This window comes from Carcharhinus amblyrhynchos, chromosome 2 (assembly GCF_965287045.1).
Source record: "Carcharhinus amblyrhynchos chromosome 2, sCarAmb.v2.hapA, whole genome shotgun sequence".
In the NCBI taxonomy this organism is placed as follows: domain Eukaryota; kingdom Metazoa; phylum Chordata; class Chondrichthyes; order Carcharhiniformes; family Carcharhinidae; genus Carcharhinus; species Carcharhinus amblyrhynchos.
The window spans coordinates 66,777,044-66,792,528 of record NC_137325.1 but is presented as its reverse complement, the minus strand read 5'-3'; the positions used below and the strand labels follow the sequence as shown (position 1 = coordinate 66,792,528).

General features: G+C 43.0%; 1 protein-coding gene across 1 annotated transcript in view; it reads left to right on the top strand.

Moving 5' to 3' along the window:
- Nucleotides 1-15,201, top strand: part of LOC145355250 (ATP-dependent translocase ABCB1-like) — a 73,211-nt gene extending 58,010 nt beyond the window's left edge. Inside the window, exons 22-24 of the mRNA XM_080207121.1 lie at nt 819-1,025; nt 4,878-5,024; nt 14,660-15,201. Coding sequence (XP_080063247.1) covers nt 819-1,025; nt 4,878-5,024; nt 14,660-14,857 — 552 coding nt within the window. The 3' untranslated portion in view covers nt 14,858-15,201. The remainder of the gene's footprint in view (nt 1-818; nt 1,026-4,877; nt 5,025-14,659) is intronic.
- Nucleotides 15,202-15,485: the final 284 nt, after the last annotated feature.

Below are 15,485 nucleotides of genomic sequence, written 5' to 3'. Positions count from 1 at the left end.
ATTCCAAATAAACCTTTAACTTGGTGTTGGACTTTAACCTGGTGTTGTGAGACTTTTTACTGTGCTTACCCCAGTTCAACGCCGACATCTCCACATCATGTATTAGTCTGGAATTCTTCTTTGTGCAATTTTAAAGATGGTATTTCACCAGGTTAGAACAGATCGGGTAACACCTTTGCTGAAATGAAGAGAATTTTAAGGTGAATGACTGAAATGTTCACAGCACAGTCCGTGCTACAATTACAGAGTCACGTTAGGTTTTCAATCTACGTGTTAAAATGAAACTAGTCCCAGGAGTTTTCAACAAGAAACATATTCAGCATAACTTCAGAAAGTAAGATGCAATACATTCCACCATTTCACCCTGAGGGGTAAAATCGGAGTTGGCCATCTAGTTCAGAATATAAAGAGCAACACTAACTGAGTCTAAACATGATATCCCATTTAAAACTGTTCAAATATGAGGATTACCTCTATCTTAGAAACCAAGCACAACTTAGTTGTCACCTCATTGAGTAGGTCGATGCAGGGAGTTAATTTACTTCAAGGATATTCAGATTTGATGGATTGCCCATGATAAATGCACGGTGTTACGGGATAGGGCAGAGGGAAGGGCCTGCGTGGATGCTCTTTCGGAAAATCGCTGCAGAATCGATGGACAAAATGGCCTCTTCCTGCACTATAGGGTTTCTATGATTCTACTGCATATGCAAACGTAAAATATTGAGGACATTACTCACATTTGCAAATACTGTACAAACACATGGATCATTTCATCATAAGCTTGCAAACAATTAACATTTATTTAAAATGTGTAGCTTTTAGATGGAATTGATGTCAAAGAGATCAACATCCAATGGCTTCGATCTCAAATTGGAATTGTATCCCAGGAGCCTGTGCTCTTCAACTGCAGCATTGCTGAGAATATTGCCTATGGTGACAACAGCAGGGTTGTATCACAGGAAGACATTGAGAAGGCAGCAAAGGCAGCAAATGCTCACTCATTCATTGAACAACTCCCTGATGTAAGTTCATCCGTTACTAAACAGCAATAATTATAAGGGTTTTTTGTCATGTACATGTATAAATTGACTCTGCAGTTAGAATATAAACAACAGGAGCCCTTTAAGCCTGCCCTACTATTCAATAAAGTCCATTCCTGATCTTCCACCTTTCCATACTATTCCCAATTTCTTTATTTCTCTTGGTATTCAGAAATCTATTTATCTCACTGTTGAAAATACTCAATTGCTGAGGATCCACAGCCGCCTGGGTAGGAGAATCCCAGAGATCCAAAATCCTTGAGCAAACAAATTTCTCTTCTCCTCAGTCCTGTGAAGGAATGGTCTAGGAAGTCGGTGGGGGTGAGGGGGTTTGGGGGTGGGGGGGGAGCGTGGTGATAGTGGGGCTGCATAATTGAGCAGGAAGGCACATGCTTGAAAGCCTATCATTCCTGTTTAGAAACCCTGCGCCCCACTAAGGGCCTTGCCAATGACTGGGGCCACCACCCTGTTAGAGGCTTATTCCCAGCATCACACTCCTATCACTGGAGCCTGGCTGAGTCTAGCCATCTTACCTCTGTCTACTATGCCTCCAGCAAGGCTCCTGGCCCAATCCCGCTCCAGTCCCAGTGGTGGCCACTTCTCCGGGTGGTGCCTTTGGAATTGAAGAGCTGCTGGCCATCTGATTGGCTGGCAACTCTTGAAAATGGTGTCCCAAAGGTAGGCAGCAGACTGCCTGATGGGTATTTAATTTTGTCAGAACTCCCAGAAATTACCCCGGCAGAGTTGCCATCAGCCTCCTACCGATGAATGTGGCAAGCTCCACAGCCATTATGTTCAGCCTATGCTATTAATCCGCCATGTTCTTGCCCACTCACTTAACCTTTGCAGCCCCTTTACATTCTCCTCATTGCTTTCCCACCTAGCTCAGTATTGTCAGAAAACTTGGATGCATTATACTCATTTCCCGTCTCATTGAAGTTGTTGATGTAAATGGTAAACAGCCAAGGCCTAGCACTAATCCTTGTGGTATTCTTTTTATTTACCGTCAGCCAACCTGAAAATTACCCATTTATTCTGACTGTCTTGTTTCCTGCCCATTAATCAATCCACAATCTGTGCTAATATGTCACTCCCAATTCAATGAGCCGTAATGTTGTGTATCTTTGATAAGGTGGCACCTTACTGAATGTTTTTTTTGAAAATCCAATCACACTGCACTAAGGAGTTTCCCCTTGTGTGCCTTGCCAGGTAAAACCTCAGAAAACACGAGGCGATTTGTCATACCCTATTTCCCTTGAAGAAATCCATGCTAATTCTGCTTAATTATACAATGCCTCTCTAGGTGCTCAGTAACTGCATCCCAAAGTAGGTAAATGAATTAGCATGCAACGTCACAGTTACAAAACAACAAATGATTCCGATTGTAAAATGACTTGGATTAAATCTTCAGAAATGTCATTATTGAAGCAGAAAAACATGGAGAGCAATAACAATAAAAGTGTTGACATTCACTTTATTCTCGCCCATTTTATGAAGAATTGTGCAATGGCACCTACGCTTTAGATTTACAATGTGGCATCGCTTTATTCTTTTTTTTGTCATTTTAATGTTAAAGAAATGTTATTGCCCTTTTGGGATGTTCTCCAACAAGCTTAGATCATGGAACAGCTGGGAGCAGCCTGCGCCAAAATCCTTGCATTAAAACCACCACATTAGCCGCTATGAAAGGCTGTGCTGCACCAGATGTGGGATCAGCTGCAGCTCCATAATAATGCCGTTTCATGGAGTCGTTTATTTTTTAAAAATCCTTAAAGACGTTTTTTCAACCAGAGACTTGATCAGCAATGTGATAACTGTCAGATCACCAATCACATGTTTGCATATCTTAATTTACTGATCGTTCATCACAGCTCTTCAGGACCATAAAATGTATCTATCATTTCACAATAATGCATGTTATTGTCCAGCACTGGGAGAAATGGTCTACACTAAATCGCATTCTTAATTTCCTTTGCCTAATCCCACTTTTTTTTTAAGTTTTCTTTTCTTTATTAGTTACAAGTGGGCTTACATTAACTCTGCAATGAAGCTACTGTAAAAATCCCCTAGTTGCCACACTCTAGCGCCTGAGGGAGAATTTAGCGTAGTCAATCCACCTAACCAGCAAGTCTTTTGGACTGTGGGAGGAAACTGGAGGACCCAGAGGAAACACACACAGACACAGGGAGAAATGCAGACTCCACACTGACAGTAACACAAGCCAAGAATTGAACCTAGGTCCCTCGCACTGTGAGGCAGCAGTACTAACCACTGTGCCACCGTGTCACCTGTGCTGTTTATATGACACTTTTTAAAAAATATTTCAAGCAAAAACTTGGGCAGCATGGTAGCACAGTAATTAGCACTGCTGCCTCACAGCGCCAGGGACCCAGGTTTGATTCCCGACTTGGGTCACCGTCTGTATGGAATTTGCACGTTCTCCCCGTGACTGTGTGGGTTTCCTCCGGGGTTTCCTCCCACTGTCCAAAGATGTGTGGGTTAGGTGGATTGGCCATGGTAAATTGCCCCTTCATGTCAGGGGGACTAGCGAGGGTAAATGCATGGGGTAGTGGGGATGGGGCCTGGGTGGGATTGTGGTCGGTGCAGACTTGATAGGCCGAATGACCTCCTTCTGCACTGTAGGCATTCTATGTAAGCTGGATTCATGATACCACAGAAAAATAACAGGATAACATCAGTCAAGACCTACCCTGCCACAGAGGATAACTTGAATGCAACATCATAACATAAGAACATAAGAAATAGGAGCAGGAGTAGGTCATCTGGCCCTTCGAGCCTGCCCCGCCATTCAATAAGATCATGGCTGATCTGTCGTGGTTCAGTTCCACATTCCCGCCCTCTCCCCATAACCCTTAATCCCCTCGCTTATCAAAAACCTATCAACCCGCGTCTTAAAAATATTTAGCGAGGCAGCCTCCACCACTTCAACGGGCAGAGAATTCCAGAGATTCACCACCCTTTGAGTGAAGAAGTTCCTCTTCAACTCTGTTCTAAACCACCCCCCCTTTATCTTGAGGCTGTGCCCCCTAGTCCTACTATCCTTTCTGAGCAGGAAGAGTCTCTCCACCTCTATCCTATCCATCCCATTCATCATCTTATACGTCTCAATGAGATCTCCCCTCATTCTTCTAAACTCTAACAAGTACAAGCCCAGTTTATTCAGCCTCTCCTCATAGTTCAACCCCCTCAACTCCGGTATCAGCCTAGTAAACCTCCTCTGCACTCCCTCCAAGGCCAAAATATCCTTGCATAAGTATGGCGACCAAAACTGCACACAGTACTCCATCAAGTATAGTTTAAAACTGTACTCTTCATGCAAGAGATGTGAACATACATGAGCAGAACTGGACAAAAGAACTGCAACTGTGAAGTATAAATAAAGTGCTGACAGGTGTGAACAGATGATAGATTCAGCCCTCCCATTGGCATTTCCTAGTTTGCTGTGATTAATTAAAATATTTGTGGCAATTTTACCTTGACAATCAATAATTTTCTCAAACGCTAGTGTGACTAACTTACAGTCCTTATGTATTGGTGATGCCATAGTGTTATTAAATATCAGCTTAAAGTAATTCAGGACCGGTGAATTTAGGAAGGAAGCTTTCGCTCAAAGCAACATCGGCTGGAGAGCTGAAATAAAACCAGGAAGTATATTTTCTGGTTTTGATAAAGGAAATGATTCTCTGCTGTGTGATAATAGCTCGGGTGAAAGGAAAATGCTGTCAAACTCATTTGAAGCTTAATAGCATGCATGTATATCCAAGGACTGTGAATTCTGCATGCATTTTAAATTGTGATTCTTTTCACAATTAGAAATACAACACGAGAGTTGGGGAAAAAGGGGCTCAGCTTTCTGGTGGACAAAAGCAACGAGTGGCTATAGCACGAGCCCTCATACGGGAGCCAAAGATTCTGCTGTTAGATGAGGCAACATCTGCACTTGATACAGAGAGTGAAAAGGTAAGACCCCATTCTTAAACAAAAAAAATTCTTAAAAATGCTGGAAATCTGAAATTGAAAATGGTGGAAATGCTAACTAGGTCAGTCGGCAACTCTGGGGAGTACAGATAGAGGTAATTTTCAGCTATAGATGGATCTATATCCAGCAAATATTCTCATCATAATTTTAGATCCTTGCATGGCCTTGCCCCTCTCTGTCTCAGTAACGTCCTCTGGCACTATGACCTTCTGAGGTCTCTGCATTTGTCTAATGTTGGTCTCTTCCACATCTCTGATTTCTCCTGTTCCACTGTAGACAGTTGTGCTCTCAGCTGCTTTAACCTCAAGCTCTGGAATTTCCTCTATGAACCTCATCACCTATCTACCTTTCCCTCCTCTTTTAAGTGGTGATATAGTGGTTATGTTATTAGGCCAATGATCAAAGGACCTGGACTAATAATAAAATGATGTGAGTTCAAATCCCATGATAGCAGTTTGTAAAATTAATTCAGTATATTGAGTGGAAAATCTTGAAGAATCTAGCATAAGTAATGCTGTAAAAACCCAACTGGTTCTCTTAATACCCTGCAGACTGTGCGTACCTGATTTTTATGTAACTCCAGCCTGCCTCAATGTGGTTCACTCTTAATTTCCCTTTGAAATGAGATTAATGAAAGTGTATCAGATCTGCTACAAAATATTCATCACAAGGAACTGCCAAGGGTTAAGAAGGGGACCTTCCTGCAGACATTAGGGGATGGGCAATAAACGCTGGCCAGTGATACCTACATTCCATGAGTAAAGAAAAAAAATACTTTTCATCATCTTTGACTCTTCGGTTGGCTTCATGCCAAATTTTGTCAGCTAACTCTTCTGCAGGGCATTTTTGGGATATTGTTATGATATCAAAGGTGCTATATAAATGCACATTGTTGCTGTAGGTGTATGGCAATTTTAAGTACCCTGCTTGATAAATTTAATTCTCTCAGTGTGTTTGCGATGCCAGTCTTCGGGTGTCCAAATTAATCACTAAAGCAACATCTGCATTGTGTTAGGCCGCCACAAATACTGCAGAATTCTGAATTGTTGAGTCGCGTGCAGCCAAAAGTTCAAATTGCTAGAACTTGCTGTAAACCAACAGTATGGGAAATATCACTTAAAAAGATGGCCTGTCTCAGCAGCTGGTTTTGACATGCCCAGCAGTTTCATATTTGGCTTGCAGCTAGCACGAGAACCCAAGATTTGGGGTCAGGCACCACTGTGGTGGGGTCTCAGAAACATCTGGCTGAAGAGGGCCCTTGCAAAGAACAATCCAGATTAAGCACCCAATATAGAAACAGTCAAAGAAATAATTGATCTCAAGAAAACCATGGGAAAAGAAATGTTCTCATCCAAAGTGTTTTGTGCAGTGACACCAGATTTGCATATTAAGGGGATAAAAATCACCTCATTCAGGAATGTTAATGTTGACTGGAAGCAATGATTGAAACCTGATAGGCTTGTTTTATTGAAATGCGTTCAGTTGCCAAAGAAACCCAGGCAGTCGTTTGTGGTATTCTTCCGGATCTCTCAACAGCAAACTGAAGCAAATCCTAGGCAGGGTTTTAGATGGAAAAATACATTTTGTACACCAGATAGGGTTACCATTCTTACCTGGCCCTGGAGTATTCAAGAATTAAAAATTAGTCTTCTGGACGCGATGGCAAACAACACAGGAAAAAATTCATGGAAATTTTAAAATAAATTTGTTTCTTGAACCTTTTGTTTATTTATTATAAAAAATTATTGGGGGTGGGAGTAAAGGCTATTTGACTATGCGCGGTGATTGGATGAGGCAGGAGGTCATGTGATGAAACCTCCAGGAATTTGTCTAAATCAGACTGGCAGCCCTAACCCTGATACCTGAGTAACCACCAATTAGCGCTCTCACCTCTGAGTCCAATGATTATTGGTTCAGTCATACTATTGATTTGGATATCGACTTCAGATTGCTATCAAGGTGCAGTACTGAGCGAATGCTGAATCATTGGAGGTGCTGTCTCTCAGGTGAAAGATCTCATAGCACTAGCCAAAAAAATTCCCCGGTTCTTTTGAATATCCTAGTCAACAGTTCTCTTACCTCCAACACCACTAAGCCTAGTTGTTGGTCTCATTTTCTATTAAAGATTTTGCTCAATTTGTGTTCAAATTGGCTGTTGTTTTTGTCTACACAATAAAGGATAGTGCTTCAAAATAACTCACTGACCAGGATTTTTAGGATGGCGAGGTTTCCCTTCCTGTCAACCGAAGATTTGGCAAATGCTTATGCATCCAATGAGCATTAATTGACTGGAAATTGGACCTCTGCCTCTCATGCATGAGGTCCTGCCTCAGAGTACTGCCGCTTAATCTGATTAGTCACAGCTCTCTAGCCCAAGCAGCACCAGAAGCTAGAGTGGACTGGACTTGGATTAGAAGCAGTCCTCAGAGTCTTAAGCTGTGGGGGGTCCAGGACCAGGTAAGAGAGGGGTGGGAAGGTCTTAGGGTAGGTAATGAGTTGACGCCTGGGAGTGTCAGGTAGAGAGGGCATTGGGTATTGGTGGGGATGGGTAAGGGGCCTGTGAAAGTGTTGGTGGCAAAGCCAGGGGAGTAGAGGGCACACGCAAGTACCAGGCTTTGTGGGTGGGGACTGCCCTGGTGTTGAAAGGTTTTTGATGGAGGCACCCACCCCCCACACCACTTTCTGCCTAAGGTTTGAGCAGCATCATTTTCAAGGCATCCTCCCTGCCTCTGAACTCCTCCTACCAGCCTGAAAATTGAGGCTGGGCAGGGGGCAGTTCTTATGTGGTCATTAGTTTTTAAGAGCCTCAATTTGGCCAAGAGCGGGTAGCTGGCTGGTCTAGGCCTCACTCATCCCACCATAAAATTGCGGAGAGTTCGGGGCAGATGGGAGGTCACATAAGAAATAGGAGCAGGAGTAGGCCAACTAGCCCTTCGAGCCTGCCCCGCCATTCAATAAGATCATGGCTGATCTGTCGTGGCTCAGTTCCACATTCCCGCCCTCTCCCCATAACCCTTAATCCCCTCTCTCATCAAAAACCCATCAACCCGCGTCTTAAAAATATTTAGCGAGGTAGCCTCCACCACTTCAACAGGCAGAGAATTCCAGAGATTCACCACCCTTTGAGTGAAGAAGTTCCTCCTCAACTCCGTTCTAAACCGCCCCCCCCTTTATCTTGAGGCTGTGCCCTCTAGTCCTACTGTCCTTTCTGAGCGGGAAGAGTCTCTCCACCTCTATCCTATCCATCCCATTCATCATCTTATACGTCTCAATGAGATCTCCCCTCATTCTTCTAAACTCTAACGTGTACAAGCCTAATCTATTCAGCCTCTCCTCATAGCTCAACCCCCTCAACTCCGGCATCAGCCTAGTAAGCCTCCTCTGCACTCCCTCCAAGGCCAAAATATCCTTGCGTAAGTACGGCGCCCAAAACTGCACACAGTACTCCAGCTGCGGCCTCACCAATGCCCTATACAGCCGCAGCAAGACCTCCCTACTTTTATATTCAATCCCCCTCGCGATGAAGGCCAGCATCCCATTCGCCTTCCTGACCACCTGCTGCACCTGCAAGCTGGGTTTTTGCGACTCATGAACAAGGACCCCGAGGTCCCTCTGCACCGTCGCCTGCTGCAGTTTTTCTCCACGTAAGTAATAATCCTTCCTACCATTATTCCTACCAAAGTGGACCACCTCGCACTTGCCAACATTAAATTCCATTTGCCATTTCCTGGCCCATTCGCCCAGCCTATCTAGATCCTTCTGTAGACTCTCCCCACCCTCCGCACAATTTGCCTTTCCACCAATTTTGGTGTCATCAGCAAATTTCGACACTCTACACTCGGTTCCCTCCTCCAGATCATCTATATAAATGGTAAATAGCTGAGGCCCCAGCACCGACCCCTGGGGCACTCCACTAGTCACCATCCGCCAATCCGAATAGCACCCATTGACCCCCACTCTCTGCCTCCTATTTGACAACCAGTCCTCTATCCACGCTAACACCCTACCCCCAACTCCATGCCCCCTGACCTTCTGTAATAACCTCTTGTGAGGTACCTTGTCAAACGCCTTCTGAAAATCCAGAAAGACCACATCCACCGGCTCTCCTCTATCCACCGCCCTAGACACATCCTCATAGAACTCCAGTAAATTTGTCAGACTGGGAAGGCCATCAGAAGAATTCTACAGACCCCTCTGCCACTGGCTGGGGAGTGTAAAATTCTAACGATTGTCTCTGTCTCTCTGCCACTTTTGGCAGTGAAGCGGGGCTATATAATCACAGTGCTTTTAATTTTTCCCTCTCAGTCCTAGGCTCTTGCAAACTATAAGACATCTCTCTCCCCTAGAAGCACTGGTACTCCCAATTCACACAATATTGGCCAGAAAATTGGTTCAGCCAGACTGACCATTGCAGAAGTTTTCATTTTCATAAGGAGAATTTATTCAGTAAACTTCCTCGTGCATATTTATTATGATTGTACATGACACCAAGTAGATTTCCTGTGCGTGAATCAGTAATAAGAGCAGCATGCCAATTCCACCAAACTGTGGAGAAAACTCATTGCGAAAACTAAACTGAATCCTCCCCTCCAGTTTGTTTTCTATCTTTCAGTTTGCCATTGTGAAATAACTCCTCAGAGGCTGATATCCCTTCACCAGATTCTCTTTACTTACAAACTCAGTTTGACTCCTCGGAGTGCTTCAGGTACAAACTCAAAATCCAGAGCATTAGGAGTCCTAACAGTTCTCAATACACATACAGGTGAGACTCCCTGATTGGGCAGGTAATCATTACCTCAAACAAGGAGCTCATACTCCAAGAAGCCAACCCCATGGGCTTTGTTGAGGTCATTACACATTGACATTGCTTGTGCCATTCTTTAGTCTCACAATCATTTATTGAAACATGCACAGGAAAGGAGCAGCAGGATGTTGGGATCAGACATCCCTTTAGCAGCCCCTGCAGAACAAAACTATCACCATCAAGTAGGTGGCTCAGTGCAATGATGCACATGAACATAACCTCATGATTTGGCACATCACTAATGCTGCACTATGTTCTCAGAATCGCAATAATCTATACTGCATATTTAAGGGAAGGCAGTGACACAGTGGTATTGTTACTGGACTAATAATCCAGAGCCCAGGGTACTGTTCTAGGGACCTGCATTTGTATTCCACCGTGGCATATGGTGAAATTTGAATCTGGAAAAGTCTGAAATTAGAAGTCTAATGATAACCATGAAATCATTGTCAATTGTTGTAAAAATCCATCTGGTTCACGAATGCCTCTTTCAGGAAGGAAATCTGCATGCTTATCTGGTCTGGCCTACATGTGATTAGGGTATTTTCACAGTAACTACGTTGCAGTGTTAATGTAAGCCTACTTATGACACTAATAAATAAACTTTTAAATTTTAAACATTTAGCAACGTGGTTGACTCTCAAATGTCATCTAAAGTGGAGGATTGGCACTAAATGCCAGCCCAACCAGCAACGTCTAGATACTGTAAATGAATTTTAAAAATACATATTTCATCTATAAGAAGAAAAAATAATGAATGAACTTGCATTTATATAGAGGACACAGTATAAAAATAATGGGTCTCCATGCCATCCTAGACTATGTATTGTGTGATGAGAAAAGAATATTTAGCAGTCTAGTTGTGTGAAGTCTCTTGGGGATGAGCGACCATGATGTGATAGAATTTTTCATCAAGATGGAGAGTGAAGTAACTGATTCAGAGACTAGGGTCCTGAGTCTAAATGAGGGAAACTGTGATGGAATGAGGCTCAAGTTGGATATGATGGATTGAGGAATGTTACATAAAGGGATGATGGTGGATAGGCAATGGCAAACATTCAAGAAGTGCACACGTCAACTGCATTAATTGTTTACTCCTGTTTGGCGCAAAAATAAAATGAGAGGTGACCAAACCATGGTTTACAGGAAAATTAGAGATACTATTAGATCCAGGGAAGAGGGATACAAATTTTCCAGAAAAAAACAGCAGACATGAGGACTGGGAGCAGTTTTGAATTCAGCAAAGGAAGACAAAGGGATTGTTAAAGAAGGGGAGATAGAGTACTAAAGTAAGCTTACAGGGAACATAAAAACTGACTGTAAAAGCTTTGTACAGATATGTGAAGAGAACAAGATTGATGGAGACATTGTAGGTCCCTTACAGTCGGGAACAGAGGAATTTATAATAGGGGAACAAAAATGGCTGACGAACTAATTCGACACTTTGATTCGGTCTTTACAGTGGAGAACACATAGAGTGTATCAGAAATGGTGGGGAACACAGGTTTTAATGAGAGAGAGGAGCTGAAAGAAATCAGTATTAATGGGGAAATGTTGGGGAAATTGATGGAATTGAAGGCCAATAAACCCCCAAGTCCTGATGATCTATATCCCAGAGTACTTAAGGAAGTGGCCCAAGAAATTGTGGATGCATTGGTGGTCATTTTCCATGATTCTATAGACTCTGGAATAGTTCCTACAGGTTGGAGGGCAGCTAATGTAACCCCACTATTTAAAAAGGGAGGTAGAGAGAAAACAGGGAATTATAGACAAGCCTGACGTTGGTCAAGGGGGAACTGTTAGAGTCCATTATAAAAGATTTAATAGCAGAGCACTTGGAAAACAGAGACAAGATCGGACAGGGTCAGATGAATTTACGAAAGGAAAATCATGTTTGACAAATCTACTGGAATTCTTTTAGAATGCAATTAGTAGGGTTGACGAGGGGAAATCAGTGGGTGGAGTTTGTTTGGATTTTCAGAAAGCTTTCAACAAAGCCCTACTCGTAGCATTTAAAATTAAAACGAATGAGAGTTGGGGTAGTATATTGAAATGGGTAGAAAACTGGTTAGCAGACAGGGAACAAAGAGTAGGAATAAATAAGTCTTTATCCAAGTGACAGGCAGTGACTAGTGGGGTACTGCATGGATCAGTGCTAGGGCCCAACTATTCACATATATTTCTGATTTAGATGAAGGAACTAAATGTAATATCTCCAAATGACACAAAGCTGGGTGGGAGGATGTGGAGATCCTTCAGTGTGATTTAGACAAGTTGGCAAATGCATGTACGACATGGATAAATGTGAGGGTTATTCACTTTGGCAGCAAAAAACAAAAAGGCAGATTATTATCTGGGTGTCATAAACCAATTACTGAAGATAAGTATGCAGGTTCAGCATACAGTAAAGAAGGCAAATGGAATGTTGGCCTTCTTAACAAGTGCAGGAGCAAGGACATCTTGCTGCAATTATACAGGGCCTTGGTGAGACCACACCTGCAATATTTGGTGCAGTTTTGGCCTCCTTATTTGAGGAAGGATGTTCTTGCTATGGAGGGAGTGCAGTGAAAGTTTACCAGACTGATTCCTGGGATGGCAGGACTGACATACAAGGAGAGATTGAGTAGGATTATATTCACAGGAGTTTCAAAGAATGAGAGGGGTGGGGGGAGGTGTCATAGGAACCTATAAAATTCTAAGGATAAAACAGGATAGATGCAGGAAGGATGTTCCTGATGGCGGGGAAGTCCAGAACCAGGGGTCATAGTCTAAGGATACAGGATAAACCTTTTAGGGCTGAGGTGAGGAGAAATTTCTTTACCCAGTGAATGGTCAGCCTCTGGAATTTTCAGCTGAGGTGAAAACATTGTATGCTTTCAAGAAAGTCTGATATAGTTCTTGGGGCGAAAGGGATCAAAGTTTATGGAGGGAAAACAGGAACAAGTTTCTGAGTTGGACATTCATCCATGATCATAATGAATGGTGGAGCAGGCTAGAAGGGCCAAGTGACCTACTCCTGCTCCTATTTTCTATGTTTCTATGTTAAAATAGTGATGAGGAGAAGCCTTTTCTCTGAGGTTCACAAGTCTGTGGAACTCTCCACCCCAGAGAGAAGTACAGGCAAGCTCACTGAATATTTTTAAGGCAGAGATAGATGAATTCTTGACTAACAAGCGAGTCAAAGGGTAAGGGGGATTTTGGAGTTGAGACCAAAATCAGATCAGCCATTATCTTACCAAATAGCAGAGCAAATTCGAGAAGCTGAATGGCCACACTTGTTCCTAAATGGTATGTTTGTTAATTCATACATTGCAGCCAATTGCATACTTCTGTAATGTAGTCACTGTTTAGGGAAACGCAGCAACAAATTTGCACAGTGTAATTCCTCAGAAAAAGCCCTGAGGGCGGGTGACCAAATCATTTCCATAGTACCAACCACAACATGCTTTCCACTTCTGAAATGTTAGCTCCCTTTTTTCTCTCAGCAATTGCTGCCTGACATTTTGGGTATTTCCAGCATTTTCTGCTTTTCTTTCAAGTTCCCAGCATCTGCAGTGTTTGTGTTTAATTGATAGGCCCTTCTCTTCTGGGAGTGTCCACCCTGAAGATCTTCTGCTCCTCCTTCCAACCGGACTTCTGTTTGTCACTTTTATCTCATTCACCTTCATTGTTTTCTACTTTCTTTCTCGTGTGTGATGGTAGTTCTGATGTATAGTCATTGATCCAAAAAGTTGACTCCTTATTTTCCTCCACTGGAGGATCCTGGCAGCACGTGGGGCTGGAAAAGCATACCATCTTGGCAGCGGGCAGGGCTAGAAAGTCTCGTCATATAACTCTGCCCTACAAAACAATCCTCAAAATTTGGTATTCGCCACCCAGATGTCTGTGAGGCTAAATCATTGGATATATTCTTAAGGGGGTTATAAGTAATATGAGTGGGCGGCATGGTGGCACAGCGGTTAACACTGCTGCCTCAGTGTCTGGGATCCAGGTTCAATTCTTGCCTCAGGTGACTGTCTGTGTGGAGTGTGCACATTCTCCTCGTGTCTACGTAAGTTTCCTCCAGGTGCTCCAGTTTCCTTCCACAGTCCAAAAGACGTGCTGGTTAGGTGCATTGGTCATGCTAAATTCACCCTCAGTGTAGCTGAACAAGTTAGGTGGATTGGCCATGATAAATTGACCCTCAGTGCCAGGGGAATTAGCAGGGCAAATATGTGGGGTTGTGGGGATAGGGCCTGGGTGGGATGGTGGTTGGTGCAGGCTCGATAGGCCAAATGGCCTCCTTCTTCACTGCAGAGATTCTATGAATACACAGGAAGGTGGAGTAGAGGCTGAGATCAAATCAACCATGATCTTACTGAAAAGCGGATCAGGTTTGATGAGCCATTTGGCATATTCTTGCTTCTATTTCATAGAAATCATAGAAACTCTACAGTACAGAAAGATGCCATTCAGCCCATTGAGTCTGCACCGACCACAATCCCACCCAGGCCCTACTCCCATATCCCTACATATTTTACCCACTAATCCCTCAAACCTACACATCTCAGGACACTAAGGGGCAATTTAAGCATGGCCAATTAACCTTACCTGCACATCTTTCTTAGGTGGTCAATCCACCTAACCTGTGGATGAATTTAGCATGGCCAATGCATCTAACCAGCAAGTCTTTATGTTCTTATTAATTAAATAAGAGGAAATCACACTTATCAATAAACTTTTATCAATAGCCAAAATTCATGAAAATTGAAAGTATCAGAGATTTGACTTGTTGCATTAACTCCTTTTAAAGCAAAATTCCTTATTTTTCAGATTGTCCAGGAGGCTCTTGACAAAGCAAGGGAAGGACGGACCTGTGTAGTAATAGCTCACCGTCTGACCACAGTACAAAATGCAGATGTGATAGCTGTTATTGACAATGGAAAAGTCATAGAACGGGGGACACATGAGACGCTGCTAACAAAACACGGGACTTACTATAATCTAGTAAATGCCCAAGTCATTCAATAAAATTGCTCATTAATTTTGTATGCAGTAATGATTTTCACTGTACACTAATGGAATAACTGGGTATATTTTGAAAGTGAGCTCTTCATCTATCAGGGCACCGAAGCTGGAAGGTATGAAATCACTGCTAGGAAGCAGGTTCATGCCAGTTTGAATTCATGACCAGTTCTACATCTTAGACATGATCTGGCAACCATGTGGCTGTCCTGCAGTCAGTATAAACCTACTTTTCAAAATATTGACAGGGGTGGGATGAGGTCCTTAAACGGCCATTAATTGGCCATGTAAGAGCCTTGATAGGCCCAAGAGTGGAAAAGTTGTGCAAAGCCCTTCCAGTCCCTGTGTAAAATTTCAGACAGGTCGAAATAGGTGGCAGGAAGGCCATCTTCTGGATTTTACATGCCCTACCCAGCCCACCTTCAAATCTGCCGGCAAGCAAGTGTTAAAATCCAGTCTCTTGGGTTACCAAGATGACAGCTGCAACCGATATGTAAGTCAAGAAATATTTTGATGTAGTCAGTTAGCATGTTGCCCAAAGGTTTGTACCTGCTGATGTATCCAATCAAACACATGCCTGCTGCTGTACTTCTTTACAATTTAGGGCAAAGTTCCTGAACATCAAAGGTTGATT